At 40.4% G+C, this 24231-nt stretch overlaps 2 protein-coding genes across 2 annotated transcripts; both read right to left on the reverse strand.

Annotated features, from left to right (window-relative positions):
* Positions 1-69: 69 nt before the first annotated feature.
* On the reverse strand, positions 70-17133 carry pir (pirin). The gene is given in 12 exon segments (XM_040132076.1): positions 70-886; positions 1017-1083; positions 2426-2508; positions 3347-3391; positions 5342-5375; positions 5377-5427; positions 8217-8423; positions 11867-11947; positions 15749-15841; positions 15952-15989; positions 15992-16041; positions 17039-17133. Coding segments are annotated over 11 exon segments (864 nt in total). The 5' UTR covers positions 16038-16041; positions 17039-17133; the 3' UTR covers positions 70-767.
* A 297-nt stretch (positions 17134-17430) lies between these two features.
* zgc:113276 (uncharacterized protein LOC553748 homolog) lies at positions 17431-22293 on the reverse strand. Its single transcript, XM_040132088.1, is given in 9 exon segments — positions 17431-17852; positions 17952-18041; positions 18257-18418; positions 19195-19434; positions 19541-19674; positions 19994-20378; positions 21145-21360; positions 21460-21653; positions 22080-22293. Coding segments are annotated over 9 exon segments (1797 nt in total). The 3' UTR covers positions 17431-17690.
* Between the last annotated feature and the right edge of the window lie 1938 nt (positions 22294-24231).

A 24231-nucleotide genomic window follows, 5' to 3' on the forward strand; every position in this document is an offset into this window, starting at 1 on the left:
AGATGCCAGCACCACCCCTGTCCCTCCGACACCCCACCCCCTCACCCATCCAGGCCCATTTGACTCATCATGTAACACACATAATGGACTAAATATGAGAACAGCATTCATAATTTGTATGCAAATGAGGAGCGGCAACTTGGGCATCTTTTCTGTCAGCTGCTAAACAATACCTATAATAATCATGAAACAACTTTTATTTGTGGTCTATGTACGTTTTTGAAAATTGTTTCCTTACATCTAACAGTTGGTTGGATTAATAAAGGTTAATGTTTGTTTACAGCAAATTCTGTTGTACATAAATGTTTGCCGTCAAACATCAAAATATTTGTAAAACCGTCGCACTTACTTCAGGAACAGTATCTTAAATTATCGTTGTGACAATGTGTGCAAGCAACTTTCAGGATTTCATGACAGCTCTGCTACAGTGTTATTTCAAACAGCAGAAGGAAAATGTAATAAACGTAAATTTAGCAAGGGACATGGAAAGCAGTCCGAAACACATTTTCCCTAAAATCTTTATTTTCCCAAGGGAGAGGGGGTAAACTACTACTGTGCTAACAGTGGGGTGTCATTCACTCCCACATGAAGCACTTGGACATGTAACAAGTTAAAACAGATGCTGGAAAGGACTTAATATCCCATAAGTACATAAAGCTATTTTTTTTTTTTTACATAATTATCAGAAACAAATATCTCTATAAATAGGTTTCTCTAACATGTAAGCTTATCATTTTCACCAGGGACAAAAGTGCAACCTGTGGTGTTTAGAAAGAATCTCTGATCTTGGATCTCCAGTTTATGGCCCTTTCGAAGCCATTTCTGCCACTTTGGTAGTCCCCGATAGCCTGTCTGATCTCTTCCTCTGTGGTCATTACAAATGAACCTGAAGGGCAGACACAACATAGCAAATAATTACATTACTGGTATTGATTAAGTACTGTTTGTGACTTCTCACACACATCAGAGAATTCCTGTTGTTCAGGGACATGGAGGGAATAACGAAAATTACGTACCATGTTGTACCACAGGCTCTTTGATTGGTTCTCCAGCGATCAGCACAAAATGGGAAACTTCAGTGTCCTGAGGAGGAAATATGAGGCAGTGCCATGATTTTAGTCTGGGCGTGAAGCGGACTGACTACAGCCTTTCGTTTGTGATTTCGAAATTAGTGGTTCCAAACATGATGAGATGTCGGGATCCTCCAATGGGTCCCAACCTAAATCTGTGGTCACATGGAGATTAAATGGAAAAAATCATACATTTCTGTTGCACAAAATTGTGCTTTTTCTGACTTTTGTCTGCAGCCCCCCCCCCCAAACAAAATACTGGCTATTTTCACCTTTTTGAGGACTATCTGAGAAGGGGGGAAAAAAAAACAAACAAAAAAAACAAACCACTCCTCACAACAAGACCGTAACCTGTTAGGTTGAATAGATTGCTCCAATTTTTAGGGGAGGTTGGGAACCACTGATCTAAATGAGTGATGGATCAAAACCAAGGGAAGGCTGAGTAAAAGTTGAATGAATTTGATTAATTTGTGAACAATAAACAAGGGTTTGTAGTCTCTGATGCTAAGCAAGACTACTTGGGTTTATGTTAGCAAGACTTATTGAAACGGTAAAACTAAATGTGACCCACAAAATGGACAGACTTGACATGGAATAAAAGAAAAACAGGTAATGCTCATTTAACAAAATTGGGGATAGCCAAAGGTGTGTTTTCCCAACTCTGTGTCATCTGGAAGTCCAAGAAATACAGCCCAAAAAACAAATGTTTACATAGAGCAACATCAAGTCCATCCTAATGTATCGATCTGAATGGTGGCGGGAAACAAAAGGTGATATGAAAAAGACTGAGAAATTCCACAATGGATACCTGAGAAGGCTATGTAGCATCTTCTGGCCAAACAAGATTAAAATCTTGGAATAGAAAAAACAAATGCAAGGGCATCGTAACTTAAAATAAGGCAGATGTGACTTACAGTGACGACATGATTTCTTTGCGGCAGGTGCCGCAAAACACACACGCACACGAACATCTGTAATTACGCAAGTGCGGTCGGTGCGGAGACCCAGCGCGTGCCTCTTAAACATCACACCCAAGCTTGTGCTGAGATGGACTCAAAGGCAAAACAAAAACCAGGAAAACCAAAAATGACATGGCGCACAAGTGTGAAGGGACAAGCTGACAAAGAGGGGGGAGGCTCAACATGTTGACAAGAATAGGAAACCATGGAAGAAGGTTATTGTGGCCTTATGTCCTAAAGGGGATGAGGAGAATTAAGTAAGTGAGTCAGTCAGTCATCAAATACATCAGTAAAATCCTAAATACAACTAAGAGCATTATTCAGCCTCCAAAAGGGGGTATCTGGAAAAAAGTTTGGGAGCCACTGGTCTCGATACAGAGAACTCAAGTTTCTCACCTTGTTTTCAACCTTCACACAATCCCCGTCTCCAAACACCACTGTGTGATGGGGCTCCACCTTCTGCTGCTCCTGATCTGGGCCTTGAAAACAGGAAAACTCCAAAGTTTTGCACTTCAACAAACACTAGAACGCTTCATTTTGAAGATTGTCCATGATAATTTTATTAAATAAAAGCAACGATAAACATATTATTTCAGATTACTGTGGTCTTTGAGCTCCTTTTGATGTATTTTTGAAAACAAATTGGAATCTATGACTTCTGGAAGTAGGAGCTTCTCATTGGAGGAAATAAAAAATAAAAAAAAACAAACAAACAAAAAAAACCAAAAACGAGTTTGCTGTCTGAAATGGTTTGTTCTCATGCGAGGGGAGTTCCCTGATCACACGATGTCGTCCAATAAGCAGGAAATGCAGAATTTCACGGGATAGTGTCAAGTAGCAACACAGGGCTTAGTTATGACATGAGGGTAAGGTGACTGATGTGAAGCCAATCTCTAAAGATGGTCATATTTTATACACAATAGTGAAGTCATTTTTAGTTTTTAGTCATTTTCATTTTTTAGTCTAAAGTCTCAAGACATCAAAGTCTGTTAGCACGAGGGCCCTTTGGCTGAATGTAGAAGGGAAGTTGCAATTGGACTGAGATCACAGACATCTCTCTAACATAGAAATGGCAGCAGGAAGAGCAGGGAAGGAAGTGAGGGAGTGATCGTAAACACAGAAAAGAGTGCACATATCCAGCTAAAGAATGTTTGCATCACCCTGGTTTATTTGTGATTTCTTCGTCTTATATTAATCTGAAATGTTGGCCAATATGAGACAGATAATGTACTGTATGTATCCATAAGGGAGGGAAACTATCTCTTGCTGCAAAGCTGAAATAAAAAGCCTGTGCAGTGGGCCTTTGTCGTAACTCACCAACACAAATTAATCCGGATAATGTGTAGATGAATGTAGTCCATCCTGTCAAACACAGAGATATTTGTTGTAAAAAAGTATGTGTAATACGGAAGTTGATTAACCAGTGGCGTGTCGTCAGGACAAGCAAGACAAGCAGTGCTTGACCACTTAAAGCTAAAAAATGGATATCAATAAAAACCATACTGCAGCGGAAGCGATATCGCTCCTTACATCTCAGAAGAGCGTTCTGTCCCATAAAAAGGATCTGATATTGCCCGTTTGCATTCATCGTGTAATTTATTGCCCTCTTGTGGCCGCAGTAGGCTATTGTCTCTGGAAGCTAGGTTGAGCGGCAGTAGTTGCACCTATCAGTTCCGCCATTATCATGTGCGCGGCCGCGTTCCGTTTACAAAGGCTGGGCCTCGTCAAAGAGAAGGGAGAGCAGCATTTCTCGGACATTTGGTGCATGCGTATAGTGGATAATCTGTCGGCTCTGCTTACCTATCTGTGAAAGTCACCATTTTAAGAAGTCATTTTAAAGGAGTTCTGACCTTAAACCTGCAATAACTATATATTTTTTTGGGCGCATGGGGGCCGCAGAAACGAGCTGTGAACACAACATTGGCATATCATCAGTTTTTAGTTCGATATACTGAGCTTGTAAGCAAACAGTTGCTTATGTACACATCTAGCAGTTACAGAGAAACATTTCCATTAATATAGCAGTTTCCTGAGGGAAATATCTGGCTCTTTAGCTAAATAAATGCTCCATTGTGTTCACCAGCCATTTGATAACCGTGTCTGTCTGCCGTTTGGTACTGAGCAGGTAGTATGCAGTGCCTTTTTAGAGGTTTTTCAGTGAAAACAGCTGCCTGTTGTAACCGAAAATGACGCAAAGAGAGAGGTGAGAGGTCACAATAAAAGTTGCAGGCAGGACAGCTAAACAATGAACTGAAACTTGCTATAAAACGACACTAAGCCAAGCGGAACTGCAGATTCAGGTTCTGTAAGTCCATCACTACGAGCTACCCCTTTAGCATTGTCATTTTGTACACTGCTATTATAAAAGTATCAGATTTAGCCATTTTAATAAAGTAAATATACAAAATTAAAAAGTGCACTCCACCAATTTTACACACATGTAGTTCAGTTTACTCCCTCCAAGGAGTATTACGCAGCCTGTGAAAACAGTTTTATAATGTGTTTGTTGATTTGGAGGGAGCTTTCTATAAAAATAAAAAAAATCTTGATGATGCCATCAGGGTTAATGAAAGATGATATGCACTTACATTATTGAAAATGCAAATCGAATTTGCAAATGCAAATCAAATTGAAAATCACTCAAATGTGCAGGTTCTTCCTCCCTGGTACATTGCAGGTAACGTAGCACAGAAAACTCAGCAATGCACCAGGGAGGAAGAACCTGCACGTTTGAGCGAAACATGCACATTTCAAAGCTTTTAACAAAAGTCGGCTTTGTGAATGTTTCGACATGAAATCAACTGAATTGAAGGAAATGAATTCACCTCATTTATCGGGCCTCCAAAAGCCACCGGTCATACCAGACAAAGCAAGGCTGTAGCACCAAAACCCCCGAATGTCTTGAACTGACCAAGGGTGAGTTTTATCAGTTAGGAATTAATGTCTCATTTCCAAGGTAAAAAGAGGGCTATTTCTACACAGTCTTGCTTTGGAAGTCACCACAAAAAAAAAGAGGGAAGCGCAAGTAAAACTGCTTCTCATTTACATGTTATGTTCCAAAGTATCACACATTGTTCTGTTTTTCTGCCGCAAGAGGAAAATATTCAATACTGTTTGTGGTAAACAGGGTGGTCTCACGACAAGGACACTTCAGAATACGTGTATGCTTCCAGTAACAGGAAGTAGAGAAAAATGAGGAGGGATGACTTAAGATCAGGCCGAAAGCAACCATGAGATGCTTCTGTGTACTTTTGTTATTAACCAACCATTTGAAGGCAGACTATGGAGAATTTAGAAATGCTCTCCTGCTACCTGAGGGTACTGGCTGCACATGCAAGCCCCCCCGGCTGCAGCCTGAAGTCCAGGTACACGGTCGGTGTCCTTGTGAAAACCTTAGACTATAGGAAAAAAGAAAGACAGTCAGACAATATGCATACTTTCTAGACACACAAACAGCCACAGGTTTCAAACGTTTTGTATAAAAACATAAAAACCCATACATACAAACTTTGACATAGTGGCGCCAGTGGCTGCCATGGTCATTTGTTTACAACTTCAGAACCATCTACATTGCTGTTCCCTGCAAGTGGGTTGTCAACAATGAGTTAAAGCTGCTTTGTTTTAGCTGCCTAACCTACTAACCCTCCCACAGTTTTTCGGCAATACAAAGTCAGAATCAATTATTGGTAGTTCCACGGCTTACATTTCTTCCTTAAAAACAGCTTTGTGTATTATTTTTTGTTGTTGTTTTTTTTTCTATTCTATGAATGTGTGTGAGACATTTCATCAGGTGGGATAGGTGCAATTTGATGACATCAGGTCCACGAGCTTACTACGCATCTGCAGTTAATGCAATTGACCTTAAAGAACCTCTCAGCACTGAGGGTTTGCAAAGAGGAAACATGGATGAGAAAGTGAGCAACGTAAAGGAAATGAAAGCACTTGTGGCCTCTCATTTCTCATTACTCATTGAAAACGTTATTAAACTTTACAACTTTACCAATTACTCAACAGCAAAAGAAAGATGTTACATTACTCATTGCAGTTCTTTGGTTACTCAGCCAAGCTCCACTACAGGGGCCTTTCCCCACTTCAAAGCTTAAGACAACGTGGTTTAACAGTCCGTCTATGTTTTGCAGGCATTTACTGACCCTCAACAGCTATCTGAGCATCCCTAGTGATTGCACACAGCTCTGCAGAAGTCCTGTCATCACAGTGAAGCTGTCAGGGTCACACACCCACCAAAGCAGGCCAGCTAAGAACACACAATATATAAACACAACTACTTTGAAGTTACTGGAGGCGGCATTTCTCCTCTTTTCCTTTCTCCAAGCTAACACATACCAGACCAGTCTGTCAACCTAACTGATATAAACTTGTCATTAAACTCTGGTAAGATAACAACCCCCAAATAATGGAGCGTTATTGGGATTTGTAACTAATGTAAGTATTACATTTCAAATTGTAATCTCTCGCTTATTACTGAATAATCAAATTACCGAACTTGTGATTACAGCACCTTTCAACTTATTGTGATGGCATTACTGAAAGTGACTGTAATAAATATTTTCACAATAACAATATATCATGACAATGTGAAAATAATGTGACAATGTGGGGAATCTAGAGAGAATTATCACTTGAATCTGCAGCTCTCCTTCGCTTTTTGGAGCTTTATAGTGAGCTTCATCTTGTTGTTTAGCTGTCCGGCTCACAAATTTACTGTTTTGGTTCACACTCAATGTCTTTTTGGCTGCACCAAAAAGAAAAAAGAAAAGAAACTGCCTGCAGCAGCAGACACAGTTAGAAGCAATCTGGGGAACAAAGTGGAGCATTTAGCAGCTAAAGGGCCAAATATTTCCCTCAGAAGTTGGCAGAAACCAAAAAACGGCGCTAAAAGACAGTGAATATTAGACATACAGTGGCTTCAGAAAGTATTCAGACCCCTTCCCTTTTTGCACACTTTGTGTTAGAGTTAGATTATATTTTAGATGGATAAAATTGCCATTTTTGCCCATCGATCTACACTCAATAACCCATAATGAGTATTCCGACCATTTGCTGTGGCACTCCAAATTGTGGGTAAGGTGCATGAAATGTGTCTAGAACTTGAGATGAGTCCACCTTCGGCAAATTGAACTAACTGGATATACTGTGGTTTAGAAAGACACGCACCTGTGTATATAAAAAAGGTCCCACAATTCACACTGCATAGCAGGACAAAAATCAGGCCATGAAATCCAATAAACTCTCTGAGGACCTCCACGATAAAATTCTGGCGAGGCACGGATCAGGGCAAGGGTATGAAACCATATCTAAAGCATCGAGTGTTCCCAGGAGCACAGTGGCCAGGTCTCTTCCTAGCGTTGGCCGTGTGGCCAAACTGAGTAACCGGGCAAGAAGGGAGGTGAACAAGAACCCAAAGGTCACTAACAGAATGAAAATGATAGATGACTTTTACCACTGGAAAAGCTGTCATTTTTAAGTCCTACACATAGGGGCAGTAAACATTCAGTACTTTGATCATTCACTGATTTCTTACTTTTAGCTACTCAGTGAGTCAATATATTTTCTCCCCTTTCGTGGTCAAGTTGAGCTTAATCCAGTCTGTAAAGGTATTAACTGTAGAAACCCAAGATTTTGAGCCATATACAGTATAAATATAATAAATGCAGAGAAATTGATGTTTGTCTCTGTGTCTATTGCCCTGCAGTAGCCCTCAACATCGTACGTACACACAAACACACACACACACACACACACACACACACACGGGCTTGGACAATCTGCTTCTCATTTGCTGTTTCCTCTTTTCAGACAGACACTCCTTACACTAACACTGGTTAAATAGCGTGGTTAACAGGCATTCCCTCAAACACACATGCACATGAATGCATGCTCATTTATGTCATTGTTTGTCGGTTTTTTTTCCTGTTTGCCTCGAGCGTCCAGCAAATGAGCAATCACTATGAGATCAACAGCTACCAGGAGAGTAAACATTGAAATCAGTTTCAAAGTGCTCTTCTGGCTGTGGCTTGACTTAATGACGTTGCAGCGATATTATGGGCCCGTAGGCAAATTATGGAGACGAATTCGTATACACACACACACACACACACACACACACACACACACACACACACACACACACACACACACACACACACACACACAAATAGACACACACCTTTGCTCCTAAAGCTTCTCCAGATATCACAGCAACTGTGACCCCTCCCTGGCTGGGTTTGGGGATCTCTGAGCCTTTAAGCTCCTGGTACATTGGTTCCACCATCTTGTCGTGCCCCGCCAGGTTCACCCACAGCTGTAAGCCCACCACTGGCTCCTCTGATACAGCCATTTCGGCATGGACCACCCCGCGTCCCGCAGTCATCCACTGATGGACAAGGAGACATATTTGAAATATACCATATACAGTGTATACCGTATCTATATGCTTGTATTTGCTGATAACATTGTACTTGTTTGTTTTATTTTTATTAAATAACCAGTAGTGGGAAGATTTTTTTATGATGTGCACCACATGCATGTAGTGTTACACTAGAAATAGCATTGCTGATTGGTTGGCTGGTCCAGCACCTCGGGTCAAGTGGAAATAACTCAAAAACAGTTAGAGGAATTGTGACGAAATTTTGTACAAACATAAATGTCCCTCAACAGATGTATTGCTGTAACTCTGGTGATCCCCTGATTTTTCATCTAGTGCCACCAGCAGGTCAGAATTTTTACTTTTCCTTATCTTATTACAGTGTCTCGAAATTTACAAGATAGATTGGCACAGAATTTGGTTCAAACATTCAGCTGTTAGACGATGTATCCTAATTAGCCTATGACCTTTCATCTAGCAATACCATGACGACATTTTTTGTTCAAAGTGAAATTTCTCAACAACTACTGGATGGATTTTCGAGAAATCTGAGAGCCAGTTAGGTAGTTATGTCCCCCTCAGTATCAATTCTTATAATTCTGGTCAAAACCCAAACCCAACCTCAATTTTACTTTGTGTTTAGTACTAATCAGGACATGTTAGAGGCAAGAGTATATAAGAGTAAATAAATTCCGGAAGAAAAAAAAAAAAAACCAAACAAATAAAGTAGAGAGAACAAATATTTTGCATAAAAAGCATGACATAAGGAGTTGAGTTAAAAAAAATAGCATGTGCAGCTAGTTTCAGGTAGTGGTTCAAAACACTGGATGAAATGAAGTATAGTTTAACAGCTTCTGCTTCTCCTTTAGGCCAGCTGGAAATTTCCACTCTCATGCTCTGCTTTAATGCAGCTGGCCACTAATAATTCATCTGTGACTGTTCGTGTTGTTCGGTTTATTTTATTGCTGAATCCTGGGTAATTACTGTGAGGGGATCTACTGGATGATAAAACATGCAGAATACAACAGAGGATAATTAGAAACTCAGAGAAAACAGGCAACACAGATCTGTGCAGTGCTTCAAATGAAATGAATCCTTGGATCAAATTAAATCTAAAATATCTCATATGATGAAATAAATAGGAAATCTAACATGAAAATAAACTGCCAGTTTGGGTATATAAAGTCCTGATAAAGATGGATACTGTGTTTATAATTATTAAGATTAATTAATTCATTTAAAACTTTGATACAGCTTATAAAATAATTATACTTACAGTAGGATTGCACAAAGTCCATTATATGTAACTATTTACGTTACAAGTCATGCTAAAATAGTTTCTCTCAACTATTTTTCTGGCCACAGAATAGGGAGATTTTAAAATATTGATTTTCCCTAAGTGGGATATATACAAATGTGGAATTAATTCAAATATTAAGTTAAAAAACGATTTTCTCTTTGGGCGTGATGTCTTCACCACTTCCTTTAATGAAAACCTGCTTTAATCAGAGACGGTGTTTGAGCTTTCCCTAAAGGACGCGCAGGCGTCTGTTTGAGCATCTGCAGCGCCCACGTGACGTCCAAGCCTACAGAGGGTGCACATGGTGGGTTAGAGCAAATTCAGCTGAACTGAGTGAACCTCTGCTACAGAGTGAAGCTGAGTCAGCAGCAGCAGTGTGTGCGCGTATGTGTGTGTATGTGTGTGTGTGTGTGTGTGTGTTTGAGAATGTAACTTTACTACTTTAAAAACAAAGGAAACAACCCACAGGGCATTATATCCAATTAGAGTCACTGCGTAACATTATAATGCATATGTAATGAGTTTGTGTGGATTTGTATAGCAAAAGGCCTAAGTCTTCTTCTACTCTTGTAGCTTTTGAACTGAATGCTTCTGATTCAAGATTCAGGCAGGTTTCCTAACTCATGTTAGCCTGCTGTTTTGGCCTGTTGTGGTTATGGCAACAGTGGACAAAGGCGGGGTTGTTGGGGCCGTGTTCCTGGATTTTTGGAAAACATTCCACGCCATTAATCATAACATCTTACAGCATAAACTATTCAATTTAAATTTTTCCACAGAGTTTTTCAACCTTACCAAATCCTTTCTCTTATTCGGCTCCCGGCTTGTCAAAATTGGTAAGTATAAATCTACTCCTCTTTGTCTAATAACTGGTGTCCCGCCGGGCTCTATACTGGGCCCAATCCTGTTCAATATGTACATTAATGATTTGATACAAATATTTAGGAGCAAATTTGGATTCAAACCATGGCTTCAAAACCCATATAAAAAGGGTCTGTAAAATTTAGTTTGGCAATATGTTGGATAAGTTGGTCTAATACAGACTCTACAGCCTTTAAGCTACTGGAATCATTATAAAAGCAAGCACTTCAGCACGTCATCAAACACAAAAATGTACGTATAGTTTATAAGATTATGCATAGTTTAGATGCATCTCCTCTGTCTGGCCTCATCAACTTCAAATCTACTGCAAACAGAGCTTTCAGAGGTGCGCCGGGGGGCGCAAAATCCCACGCAGATAAACTGCTTTTAGTCAGGCTGTCTTTTCCTTCAGCGCATCACATCTATTCAATTCAGTGCCACAATCAATTATAGACTCCCCATGCTATTATTCATTTAACTATCATTTTAAGAAATGGCATATTGAGAACCAACAATGTAAACACGAATGCTGTTTTTATCCACCTTTTACATTTAACTGTATTATATATCCTGTCTTTAACTGTATTTAACTAAATTGTATATGTTTTTTATCTTTATTGTATATGCTTTTATCACAATGCAGTATGTTTGTAACTATTGTATATAGTATTATATTAGATATACATAATATTTATTACATTATTCTTATTTTTGGATGGCTTACGACATCAGGCAAAGGGACAGCCAATGAAAACTAGCCTGGTGGCTAATACGGTTACATTTACATTTATTTAAATGTTGATCAATGTAAATTGTCCATTTCCATAAATAAATAAATAAATAAATAAATAAAAAAGATCCTTCTGTTAGATATTGTGTATCTAATGTCTGGAAAAACAGACAATGTAACCACTTCATATAGCAACTTTATTAGCGGTAGTTAAAGGAATCGTTTCACGTTTTGGGAAATACGCTTATTTGCTGTCTTGCTGAGACATACATAAGAAGATTGATACCACTCTCTTGTCTGTGAGGTAAATATGAAGCTATAGTTTTAGCGGGACTAGTAGGCAGATTTTGTTAACTTTGGACAGAGTTGTGCTAGCCGTTTCCCGCTGCTTCCAGTCTTTGTGCTAAGCTAACTGTCTAAGGCTTCATATTTACTGCACAAACATGAGGAGTATTACCAATCTTTTCATTTAACTTTTGGAAAGAAACTAATCAAAATGCAAAACTATTTCTTTAAAAAAAATAAAATTCCTAAAAATTAACACTATAAGAAGTTATGCAGTACTTGCAGATCTCCAGGTTTCAGTCGTCCTGAATGGCCACAGAAGTCTTCATGGGCCATGATCCCCTCGAACACATATGTTACCTTTTTGAGGAAAGACATACACATAAGTAGCATTAACAGCTAGAGCAACGTTGTGCATGATTGCCTCATTCAGATAACTTAATAACTAGTTATATTTCAAAACAAAGTTAAATAACTAGGACTTTTTTCGGTTTATTTTATTCCTTTTATTATTTTGACAGCTCTATTATAAAGTAATAAACTTTTTTTGGATTAAGTGAAATACCATGTTCCAGGTTTCATTGACTCAGGCCATGAGCTTACAAATGACTGACACAAAAAGCACATGTGCGCTCGTCCCACTACCCCAGTGGTCAGACTGGACAGGAAAAGAAGTGCTGAATCTGGTGTCATGGGCTCAAAGGTGAACATCTGTTTAAGGGAGGAAAGCTCAGGCCCCTGCAGTGAGCTGCCTGTGATCTATCGCCACAGCTGTGTGATTTCAAAAGTCATGTGAGTGTGAGCAAACACACATAATGAGAGGCCTGCTGGGAGTGTAGCCGAGTCCTGTCCACCCACACTCGGAGATTTGAGGTGCATGTGCCAAATCAAATACATTTGAAAGAACTTCTGGCAATCTGAAGAATATTTGTTTCCTCTTATTTTTGAGTTCCACTTTAAAGCTACAAGTCCTACCTGCCACATCACCTCCATTCATAAGTGAGGTCATAGGATCACTGCCACTACAACAGTACATATGTATTTAAGAATAATCTGGTGAAATCTAACTTAAATAAAAACACTTGACAGGGCTTGTGGTGAATTTGATATACATCTTTAAGCTCAAATTGTTTTTGTGAGGGATACATTTATTTATGAAGCCATTTTCAAAAACAAGTTTACCACTAAGGGGCTCACAGAGTGCGAGCAAGAGTAAGAAATTCTTATATTTTCCGTTCCTTGGGGCCTGAAATGAAAAGTTATTTGATTAGACATTGTCCCACCTTATTCAGACATACAGCAGAAACCAGTAAAGCCCAGGCAAAACCAAAAGATGCCCCCTTTCTAAAGATATAATAAAATGAGACACTGAATAACACAGATCACTTATTGTATAAATGACAGGTGCAACTATTCTGGAACTACATACTTTTAAACCATGCTCGAATATAATTTGCCAACACTGAAAGCAGCATTAATTGAATTGGCCACTTTAGGGCAAGTCAATTAGTCTACCGTAGTACTACTTTATTAACTCGTTATAGCTCTCATGTTAGAAAACAGTTGTCTATCAACACACTTCTGTCCACCGAACAAATATGAGTCCAGTATTCAGTCTCCTTTCAGTTCTGTTCTGTTTTCTACCAAGAGGAAAATATCTGGCTCTTTAGCTGCTAATGCTAATGCTAGTTGTTAACTCTGTCTGTGTGCTGTTTTGGTGGAGGTAGCCTACAGGGGGTTTAATCAGGGCCCTGTTGCTGAAAACATAAGCCTGCCGCTGCTGCTGGAAATGAAAATGATGAGAGCAGTGGGACTGAATCAAAACAGTAAAGTTGAGGGCCGCATAAACCAAAACAATGAGCTGAAAGGCGATAAAAAGAAGCTTGTGAGTGTCACTATGAGTGACAGCTTTCACATAACACAAAGTCACTGGATTCGTTGTTAGCAAAAAAATATTGATTAGTGCAGGTTCAAAGTAAAAGTCATTCTAACAAATCAATTACAACCAGCTTTTAAACATTATGTAGACGGAAAGGTGTGAAAAACCTTGATGTCTACTCTAGATAGCTGGTGCTAATGTACCTGTTATTTTTTCAATTTCTATATATCAATCAGCTAGTCTGTATAATGCAAACAGTGATGATCACACCAAAGCCAAAAATGATGTCTTAAAATTGTTTCAGCCCAAAAATTTCAAGTGACATAAAAATTCTCACACTTAGAAGCTGTAACCAGCAAATATCTGATATTTCTATGCGAAATACTTATATATCCAATTAATGTGGTTGTCAGTTACTTCTTGGTCAAATAAATAATGACATGAAATGGAGAAAGCAAATAAATGACAAAATGCAAGGAAGGAAAGATGGGAAATAAAGACAGAAGGTAAGCTGTAATATGCTAAATTAGTAGGGTTTTACATATGTAATTAAACACTGAGGTCATGTCTACTTTATTAAAATGATCATAAACCAGAGTAGCAAAAGGGGTGGCAATAACAGTAGACCTCATTGTTATATACTTTGAAAAAGGATTCAAAATTAGAGCTTCATCATTGGAGAAGAGTTTGTGGTTTATGGGGAGAAAATCAGTGAAAAACCTCGTTAAAAATGTTAAGTATAGAGCTTAATTTTTAACATGTGTATGTAGAGTACAAGAGGCTACGGCAGAAATGCGATCATATTTGTCAAGGTCAAACAGGACTCTGTTTGGTGGAGACAGAGTGCATTAATTTCAATTGCAAAAAAAACAAAACAAAAACAAAACAAGAACGGTCCAGAAAAACACTTAAGAAGCAGAGGCAAGTCCTGTCTTTCAAAATAGGGGATTTTTTTCTGAGGTGTCATGACAAAATATTTTACCCAAACTTTTCTGTCCCTGAACTTGATCTTATGCAAACTTAACAGTACCAGCATATATCATACCTCTGGCATATCTGGATCTCTGTATGATTTTTGGTAACTATAAACCTAAAATCTTTTTTGTGGAATGCAAAGTGGTACAGACACTTTCCTTTTGTCGCCATCTGGCGATGGAAGTAGGAATTTCACCCCTCTGAAAAAAAAAGACATTGAAAGCATACAGATCTTGATGCTTTGTGCAACAATTTGGACATTCAACTATTTTACGCATTAGTGGGTCGAAATAAAGGATTGTATTTTCCAAAGAATATTCTGAAAAGATAGTTGTAATATTATATGTAGGGATTATTCTGATTATTGTTTAGTCTGCAGATAACTTTCTTGATTAATCAATTTATCATTTTGTCAAAGTGTCATAAAATAGTGAAAAATACATATCACATTTTTCTAAAGACCAAATGAATGTCATCAAGTTGCTCGTTTTGACCAACTAACAGTCCAAAAACCAGATATATTCAGTTTATTATCATATAAGACAAAGAAGAGCAACAGAATTCTCAGAATTGAGAAGCTGGAACTGGCAAATATTTGGTATTTTTGTTTAAGTCAAGTCAAGTCAGTTTCAATTATAAAGCCCAATATTACAAATCACAAATTTGCCTCAGTGGGCTTTACAGTCTGTACGACACACAATGCCATCTATCCCTAGACCCTCCCCAGAAAACCCTTTAAATTGGCGAGAAAAAAAAAAAAAAAAAGGATGGCAAACTTGAAAATTAGAAACGATTAATAAGTTATGAAAATAGTTACTGATTATTTTTTTGTCAATCGACTATTTGATGAAGTGACTAATTGTTGCAGTCTGTAAATATAAGTTTTGTATTTATGTTAATGTCTGGATAATCTAAAATTAAATGGGGCATTTTGTAAAGATTGTTTTTAAAAACTGACGACGATAATGTGGTTTGTATGCTTAGTATCTAAGGTGATCTATACATGACTGATCAGTGCACTGTGTGTAAGGAAACCGGAAACAACCTCCGACACCAACCTGATGAAGGCAAGGTGGTGAAGTGAATAAAGCACAGTGTCCCGGAGAGGAGAGGGAAGTTTGACAGAACAACAAAATATCTGAGTTCCTAACATTTTACTCAGCAACCCATTAAACAACCACTTTACGTCTTGCTGAAGACGCCTCAGGCTCAAGACTTTGCGTTCAACTTTCTCCAGCTTATCTAAACATCTGCTGCCACAGTGAATAGTTTGGAAAATCCAAAAATCTGCAGTGAAATGCACTTACCGTCTCAAATCCTCTGTGGGGATGGTCGGGAAAACCTGACGGCTTGCTCACTCTAAACTCATCCAACATCAGGAAGGGATCCAGGTTCCTCAGCTGGAAATAAAAACACACCCACAGTATTACATGAATTACGACGACTGTTACTGTGTTGAGCCTTTGGCAAAATGGGTGACGGCTGAGCTAAATTATGGTGATTGACTTGCCTCCTTTCTGCCGATGCTCCTGCGGAGATGAGCACCTCTGCGTGTTCCACACTAAGAACTGTCCTTTCCACTTTCCTCACACTCATTGTGCTGGGAACGGTTTCACCAGTCACCACAAAACGTAAAATACAAAGTAATGCTCATTAAATTACCGTAAAAAAAAAAACATTTATGGACACAATAAAATGGTTTGGTTTTTTTTAATCTTTTTTCTTGTGCACAAACATCCTGCAGAGACAAAACATACAATGAACGTGTCTAATTCACCTGTGCCCGGTTTCATAAAGAGGTTTTCCTCTTCATTATTTCTTAAGGATGTCTTAGAAACTGAGGTACATCGGTAGTCCCAAAGCAAAATCTTATCATCTGTACTGCAATTCAAAGTGTTATTGTCAAGGTAGCCTACCTTGTAAAAATAAGAAAGAAAGACCAAAACTCGACTGGAGAGGAGAGACTTTTCCAAAGTAAAATATTGCAAAGTAACATATGATATGACAAAAATAACGGGAAAAGTCAGGCAATCACAGGGTTCTTCCCGGTTTCAAAACACTCTTCTAGTCTGTCAGGACAGTCTCAGCTACCCAGCGACTGAAATAGACTGGAGCAACCAATCCGACAGCAGCAATGTCCCGGGACTGTATCAGCCGAGCCGATCAGCTGGACATCAGCCGATCTCAGCTCGGCTGCTGCGGCTGCTGCGGTTTGTTCTCTCGAAACTGTCGCTATATTCACCCCAGATTCACTTCTCTTTAAATGTTACTGCATCCTCTCTGTCCCGGGTGGTCCGCACCCGGTCGTGCATGTATCCCAAGAGCACCACGAAGCGGTTTCTGGTCTGGGGATTTCCTCGACACTGCTGCACGGCGCATATTTTTTTAACCACACACTTCATTATATATATTTTTTTAACATTTTGCATAATGGAACCGTAGCGTGTCATTTACCTAAACCTGGAGGAACAGCACTTTCATCAGTGGTTTCACATCGAAAAATCGACCACCTCAGAAACTGCCCTGAGCATTGAATTGCTGGTCTACAGCCACACCTGAAAGTAAAGGAAAACAAGTCCCCGACACCGTTTTGATACCTCTCATAGTTTTTATGTTGAATTTTCAGTGAGCACCTGTCGCGACTGCTCGCTCTCGCCGCCTCAGGTAGGATCCCAATGCGGAAGTCCGGCAGGGGGGGCGTGGCTCAAGAAGACGCGTCCACAGCGGGAATCGGAAGGCGAACAGCCCGAGATAACGGAGCATCATTACAACTTAGCTTCTACGAAGCAGGCTCGTTTTAAACTGACAATGCATGATCCAGATTTGGCCTAAAAGAGTAATCCCACCACCTGCACAGGGCTGAAGGTGTCATTCCCGTCCAAGCCAAGTTTACAACCGAGGATCACAGGTATCAGAGGGTCAGAGGGTTTTTACAATGTGAATAACATACGAAACCCTTTATCCTTAGACCCTATTTAAGGAAACACTCTATATACATTTTTAAATGGCATATCATCTTTGCTAAACACTGATGACTAACGGTTCAGGTGAGGATCACACAAAATACAGAACCTTCCATCCGTGTCAGTACATTTCTGTGATTATACCTGAAATTAATGTTTAAAAAACACAGCATGGGCCCCTTAAGGATGAATACGTGTTTATCCGAAACAGATTTGACGAGGATAATCAGGAATAGATGACTGCTCACGCACGTGAATCTCGAGTTCTTCAGGCTAAATGGTAAAGTTAAAGCCATAGTAGGCCTTGCATCTGTCGAATATACTCTTCATTTTTAGATTTCCCCCCACTCATTTCAGAAGCAGCTCCACTGTCCCGGCGCATGATGTCCTCGGCGATACGCATGGCGGCAGCCCGTCCACCAGCCAGGTTTACTGCATGAGGTCCAACCTGTGTGTGTGGTGGGGGGGATAGGTTGGGGATGCATACGCTGTAAAATAATTGTACGGACTGTTGTTGAGACACCAAGACCCTATATAGAAGACCTACCTGAAGCGCGGCGTACTGCCCCATCAGGTAGAGCGGGCACCCCTCCGCCCACTGTAAGCTTTCTGATATGCACGGCCAACCATCTATCACCTTCATGGGGGACAAGCCGGACACATTTTATGATTCTATTAGTCTTACGTCGTGAATGTAGAGCACATGGGTTGGTTTAAAAAATGACCTCATTTTATGCTCTTGTCCTTATCTTGCCATCCTTTAATTTTAACGCTGTTTTCAACCAACCGAAACTTTTCTTCTGCTCCCCTGTCATACTTCTTCACATAAAAACATTTTTCTGTTTAACCCACCTGAATTGGGAATTCCTTTATCACCTCAGAAAGCAACTGGTCCTCTCTCACATCAAGCTTGCAGCCGGTGGCGAGCCAGATCATATCTCCAGTCCAGTGGTCCCCAGTGCTGAGGGAAAGACTCCAGGCCTGGCTCCTGTAGCACCAGCTGGCTTCACTCACCTGGACAGTTGGATGACATTCAGGATAACTCACCCCACATCGCATTATGTTACCTCACTTGTCCTCATGCTATCTCAACCTAAGCTACCTCTCATGTGACCTTACCTCATTTTACCTAACACATTCTCATCTCACCTCAATTCATATCATCCCATCTCACCTCCCCTTCGCATCAACTCACCGTATCTACTGATTTTCACCTAACCCAAATAGGTGAAATCTCAGCTCACATCATATTATCTCATCTAACATCAACCGTCCTCATCTTACCTGAGCTGACCTCACCAGATCTAATTTTCGTCTCACCTGACCTCTCCTTATTGCACCTCAGTTTATCTCACCTCATGTCATCTCAGCTTCTCTCATCTGACCTCAACTGACGCCACCTCATCTCATTTCTTCTTACCTGACCTCACCTTATTGTACCTCACTTTGTCTCACCTCATCCCGTCTGACTTCCTCCCATTTTAACTCATCTGACTTCGTCTCATTCAATCTCACCTGACCTCGTCTCATTTTGACTCACCTCATCTCATTTTCCCTCCTCTCACCTCATCTCACTTCAGCTCATGTCCCGTTACTTTACCTGTCCTCATCTCAGCTGACTGACTCCCGTCTTATCTCACTGTAACTGACCTCATCTCATCTAATTTCACCTGCGCTCACACACGATCTAACCTCATCACATCTCGTCTTGTCTGGTCCCATCTCATCTTATCTCATGGCATTCACTTCACCCTCAACTTATACCCTGTGGGATGCACATGCACCAGTACCTCACAGTATGTCCTCACGTCCACCTGTCCATTCAGTATGAACGGCTGTAGGTGGATGTACGCCTCTGGGGTGACGGCCCCGCCTTTCCTTGCCTGGTGAATCATGGCCAGGCGTTTGTGAAGACTCCGTTCATTATAGAACTGGCGTAGGTAGGCTTGACCATCCATCTTGATGCCGTGCTCCACATGGGAGTAACGACCCACCAGGCTCTCCACGTCGCCCACATCAAACTGTTTTAACTGTAGAAGAAAGAGAGAAGATGGACATGTGTGGTGGATGCAGACAGGTATGTCTACAGTAATTCCTTATGGTTGGTCTACATGCAGTTTCACACTGTCACTAGACCTGGAGGTGCTTCCTCATGACCCATATCACATGGCTGGCACCTTGCTGCAGGGCAAGTGAGACGACATGAGCACTGGTCAGACCTCCACCAACTACCATTACTCTCTGCCCTGTCTCACACACTACACACAATTCTAGACAGACATAGGCATACGGTACTTGTAAAGGAAAGTGCTGCGATTAGGATAGGGGATCAAACAGCCACTGAAGTCTTCGGAAGCACAGAAACCTCAGGTGAAAGCAGAGTATTATTCAGTATTCTGAAAATTCTGGCAAATGTGCCAAGGCGTTAAGGCATGTGGCCTAAAGTCTTTGCTTAGCAATACCAATTATCCTTACAGCTCTTGGACACTTGCTAAAACATTGTTTGCTTTTCAGTATCATTATGATATGATGACCCTCAGAAGAAATCTGACTTACCGTGAGTGGGCAATGTCTCTTTCTGTCTCTGACACTCTGTTTCTCTAAGTTCTTGCTTAGAATTTGAAAGATGATGCATGAGGTGCACTGTGTGCTGCAAACGCTCCTCCGGGTAGCTCTCTCCAATGCTTTTCACCCATGAAGGGATGTTTGCCATCTGAGCACGGGTTGGTCCTGTTGCCATAACGACCCGGTGAGCTTTTAGGATGATGCCTTCTTGAAGTTGGACTTGAAAATACTTCACTCTCTTCCTTGCTCCATCTCCCTTCCTTTCAATCACTCTCATGGCCTCACTCTCTGTTTCCCGCTCCGTCTTACAGCCATTCTCTTCTTCTGTCTCTACCTTGTGCTCAATAATGGGGAGGATGTGCTCCACTGTTCCCTTCACCAGCACTTTGTCCAAGTTGTATCTCTTCACCTGTATGTTCAGATTCATCAAGTCAAACACCTCAGGAAATAGCAATGCTCAGATTTTGGTTCTCATGCCACTTAAAGGATAACGTCAGCATCATTAAATATTTTTCCATCTAACTGTTAACAAATCCCCATGAAGACCCAAACCAACAAACTGTTAGTCCATTCTCAAACAGCCTGATGATCCATGAGTTAATTTGATCAATTAAAAAGTGGCTGCAGTGGAAAAGAGCAACAAGATAATAATAATAATATCCTCAGAATGAACGTAAAGTTATAGAAACTAAAATAATTTGCTTATATGCTTCAAAGTAAATGTTATATAAATATTTTAAAGCCCCATTTCCACCTCCGCACCACCAACAAATAAAACATTATAGCGGTTCCTTAGACCCGAGAGGACCTGTAAGAACCTCCACTTGGAGGTAACATATTGCTGGGTGTATTGCTTATTGTTTATTAGAAGCTTGTAATTATATGATACTATATTCTTCCTACAGCCTAATTTTAAAATATTTAACCTCGAAGTGTTTGTTAAGTATAACTATATAGGTGCTTTAGCTGCAGTGTTGCATGCTTTGGGGAACTTCTTTTATTCAGTGGGCTAATACTGTAAAGACATGGTTTCAAAATTATTCATTGTCTTCAAATGTAGAGTAAATGTAACATTAAACATACCATCCAGAACACACACACACACACACACACACACACACACACACACACACACACACACACACACACACACACCAATACACTATATTTCTAACCTGATCTTTAAAGAAATCCACACTTAGTTTGGTTCCTGGCAGACTGAAGGATAAACTCTTCTTAAGTGTAGAGGTGATATTCAGTCGTTTCCTCTCCTTCTTGCCAAGTCGCATGTCATTGAAAAATGCATTTTCGTCCAGAATGTAAACCTGGTCTGGAAGACTATGAAGCTCTGCTGATCGATCACACTTCAGAACAAACTCCTGCAGCGCTTTCTGTAAAGGGAAACATACACACGTGCTTATTTACATTCATATCGCAAAAGCACCTTCCTGTTTCCTACTTCGGGCAAAGTTATCTGTGTTTGTACTTACCTTATTGAAAGGGTCTGTGTGCACTAGTGTGTGTGAGCGCAGATGAGGGATGTTAAGGGCTGTGAACTGGCTCTCCCACAAGGCAGTCCACTCTCCATAGGAATCTACCACTCGGAGACACAGCGGGGGACAAACGGCCCTCTCTGATGTCCTTGACTTCCCTGTTTGCTCCTCCAGTGCCATTCCTGCAGAGACTAATCACAATCTACATATTACTGAATTGTAAGGCCACATAGGAAGCAAATGGTCTTTTTGATTATGGTAGGTCATATGCATGTGAAAATTCCCAAGTAGTAACGTTGACAAAGGAGCCCCTCATTTATTTTTTGTTTTATTTTGTAAGTAAGCAGAAGTAACCTGGTTCCAGACCTCTGAATCCTCAATAAATGTTCCAATTCAGTCTGATTATCAGGCCATTACAAAACTCATCCCTACCAGGATCGTCGTATCAAATCAACAATATAGCCAAAATGTTTGGAAAGACAAAACTCCGAATTTGAATAGTAAGCCAAATTTTGAGCCACTAAGTCAACATCCAGACCTAATATGGATGGAAAGTCAAAATTATAAGATTGTATCACATAATTATGATTTCGTAAGTAAAGCCAAGCATACTGTACCAGTTGCTGCTCTCGACTTCTTGTTGCCACCGCAGCATCTGTTGTTGGATGTTCCCGGGTTTGGCTGAGGCCTCGGAGGGTCCGAGCAGGACGGGGAGAGGGCCGAGTCATTTACAGGGTCTGAGTTCGGGTCAGGGTCTGGATTGGATAGCAAGCTCGCCAGGGTCAAGGCATGGGGACCACCCCCTATTATTAACACATCCAGTATCACCATCTGAAACGAGCACAATGACAGCAAACACACAAAGACAGTTAAAAAGTAGAATGGCACTCAGCAGAGCGCGGACCTCCGCCAACGCTAATGTCAAACAACGTACACCAGACTTCAGAGAAGAAAAAAAAAAATCAAATTAATAGTAAAGGATCTGGATCTGCCCCAAAATTTAATGTTAGCTTCCCTGGCCCACGTCCCGTGCCCTCCACCAAGTTTGGTGCAAATGGGTTCAGTACTTTTTGCATAATCCTGCTGACAAATAAAAAACAAAAAAAAACAAATAAACAAACAAACACGGGGGAAAACATAATGTCCTTGGAGGAGGTAACAAGCACGCAAAGGCAAACCGTACTTTCAAAGCTTGTTTTGTAACCAAAGGTGGTTCCTTAAACTGTAACATGTCGCTCTGACTGGATGGTGATTTGAAATGAAGAACATCAGTCTTTCACTCTGCTTGAGATCATCACAGACATTATAGTTTCAGTTTCATAACATTTCCTATAAATTATACACTCGGCCAAAGCTAAGGAATCTATTGAACCCTGTATGTTCCTATAACTCCGGAGAAGCAGTTTATAAAAACTCCAAACCAGAGATTTCAATTTCAAGCGAGATAATGCGGCCAAGCTCCAGCAGATAGGTTGAATGGTGTGTTTCTACGGCAGTGGCTCTGTGTGAAAGCCTTTTTATCCAGCTCTCACATCAATATTTAGACGAGTAAAATGCAATGTAGAAGTCAACATTACTCGACACCTTCAGCCACTACACGGACGGAAACTTTTCTCAGCAGTCAGACACACGTCCCGCAGAATCTCATGTAAATATATGTTCAGTATGTTACCGTACCTGGTTGAGTTTGGATTTCCAACTTATGGCCGCTCCTGAGATGGTGGAAACGTGGTCCGTATCTCAGCTCGGGCACACTGCAGTGTACGGTGGTAGACCTGAAATTTTGCGACGGTGCCGTGTGCCCCTCATGTAACTCAATCCACCTCAGCGTCTACCGATTTAGCTGGACTCCACTGGCTCAACAGGGAAAGCTGGAAATAGCTTCAGTGTGTGGGCTTGTATAAATTTAGTAACACAACTCATCTCAGTATGAAAACAGTAAAGGTGTTGCACTAGCACTGGACTACGTTTGCAGTCATGTGTCCACAGACGACTTTTTCCTTTCTTTTCCTTTATTGAACTGGGTAAAAGTCTCACATTTAATTATTGTTTTCAGGATACAGCTGGCCAACATGGCAGCATAAAAATATTGTTATAACAATAAAAAACTATACAAATAACTTACACAACTACTAAGAAGGAGTTTAAATAACACCCAGTTAAGGGAATAGTCCGACGTTTTGAGAAATACACTTTGTTGCTGCGTTTCAGATAAGAGGATCGATATCACTCTCGTGTGTACTATAAATAAAGAGCTAACACCAACAGCGGGAAGTGACTGTGCTTGGCCAAGAAATAGGCCGGCACACAACCCTCCATAAAACTACAGATTGTCTTCTTTTTTTTTTTTTTTTACATTTAAATTTTTTGTACACATTAAACAAGATTTAACATACTAGTGAGTGAACTTGAGATGTGCTGGAAGGTTGACTTTGTTACCCTGGGGCACAGCAGTAACAGCTGTTTCCCCCTTGTTTATAATCTTTATGCTAAGCTAAACTAACCAGCTGCTGGCTGTGGTAGCTCTCCTGGCTATGTCAATTTCAAGTCCTGCTGACTGTGGTTCCAGGGGGAAGGGGCAGCGAAGTTACAGTTACACTGTGGAAATTTATGACCACTAGTAGTACTATGGATGAATGTTTTTCACAAATGAGGTCCCCCTTTTGTTTGTCTTGTGCACGCAGGATGTGTTTTGATGAGAGACAGTGAACATAAACATAACTTTGTTTGTTCACAGGAGAATTACACAGGTTACCTTTACATTTTTCC

Source organism: Xiphias gladius, chromosome 1 (genome assembly GCF_016859285.1).
Source record: "Xiphias gladius isolate SHS-SW01 ecotype Sanya breed wild chromosome 1, ASM1685928v1, whole genome shotgun sequence".
NCBI classification, from domain to species: Eukaryota; Metazoa; Chordata; class Actinopteri; order Istiophoriformes; family Xiphiidae; genus Xiphias; species Xiphias gladius.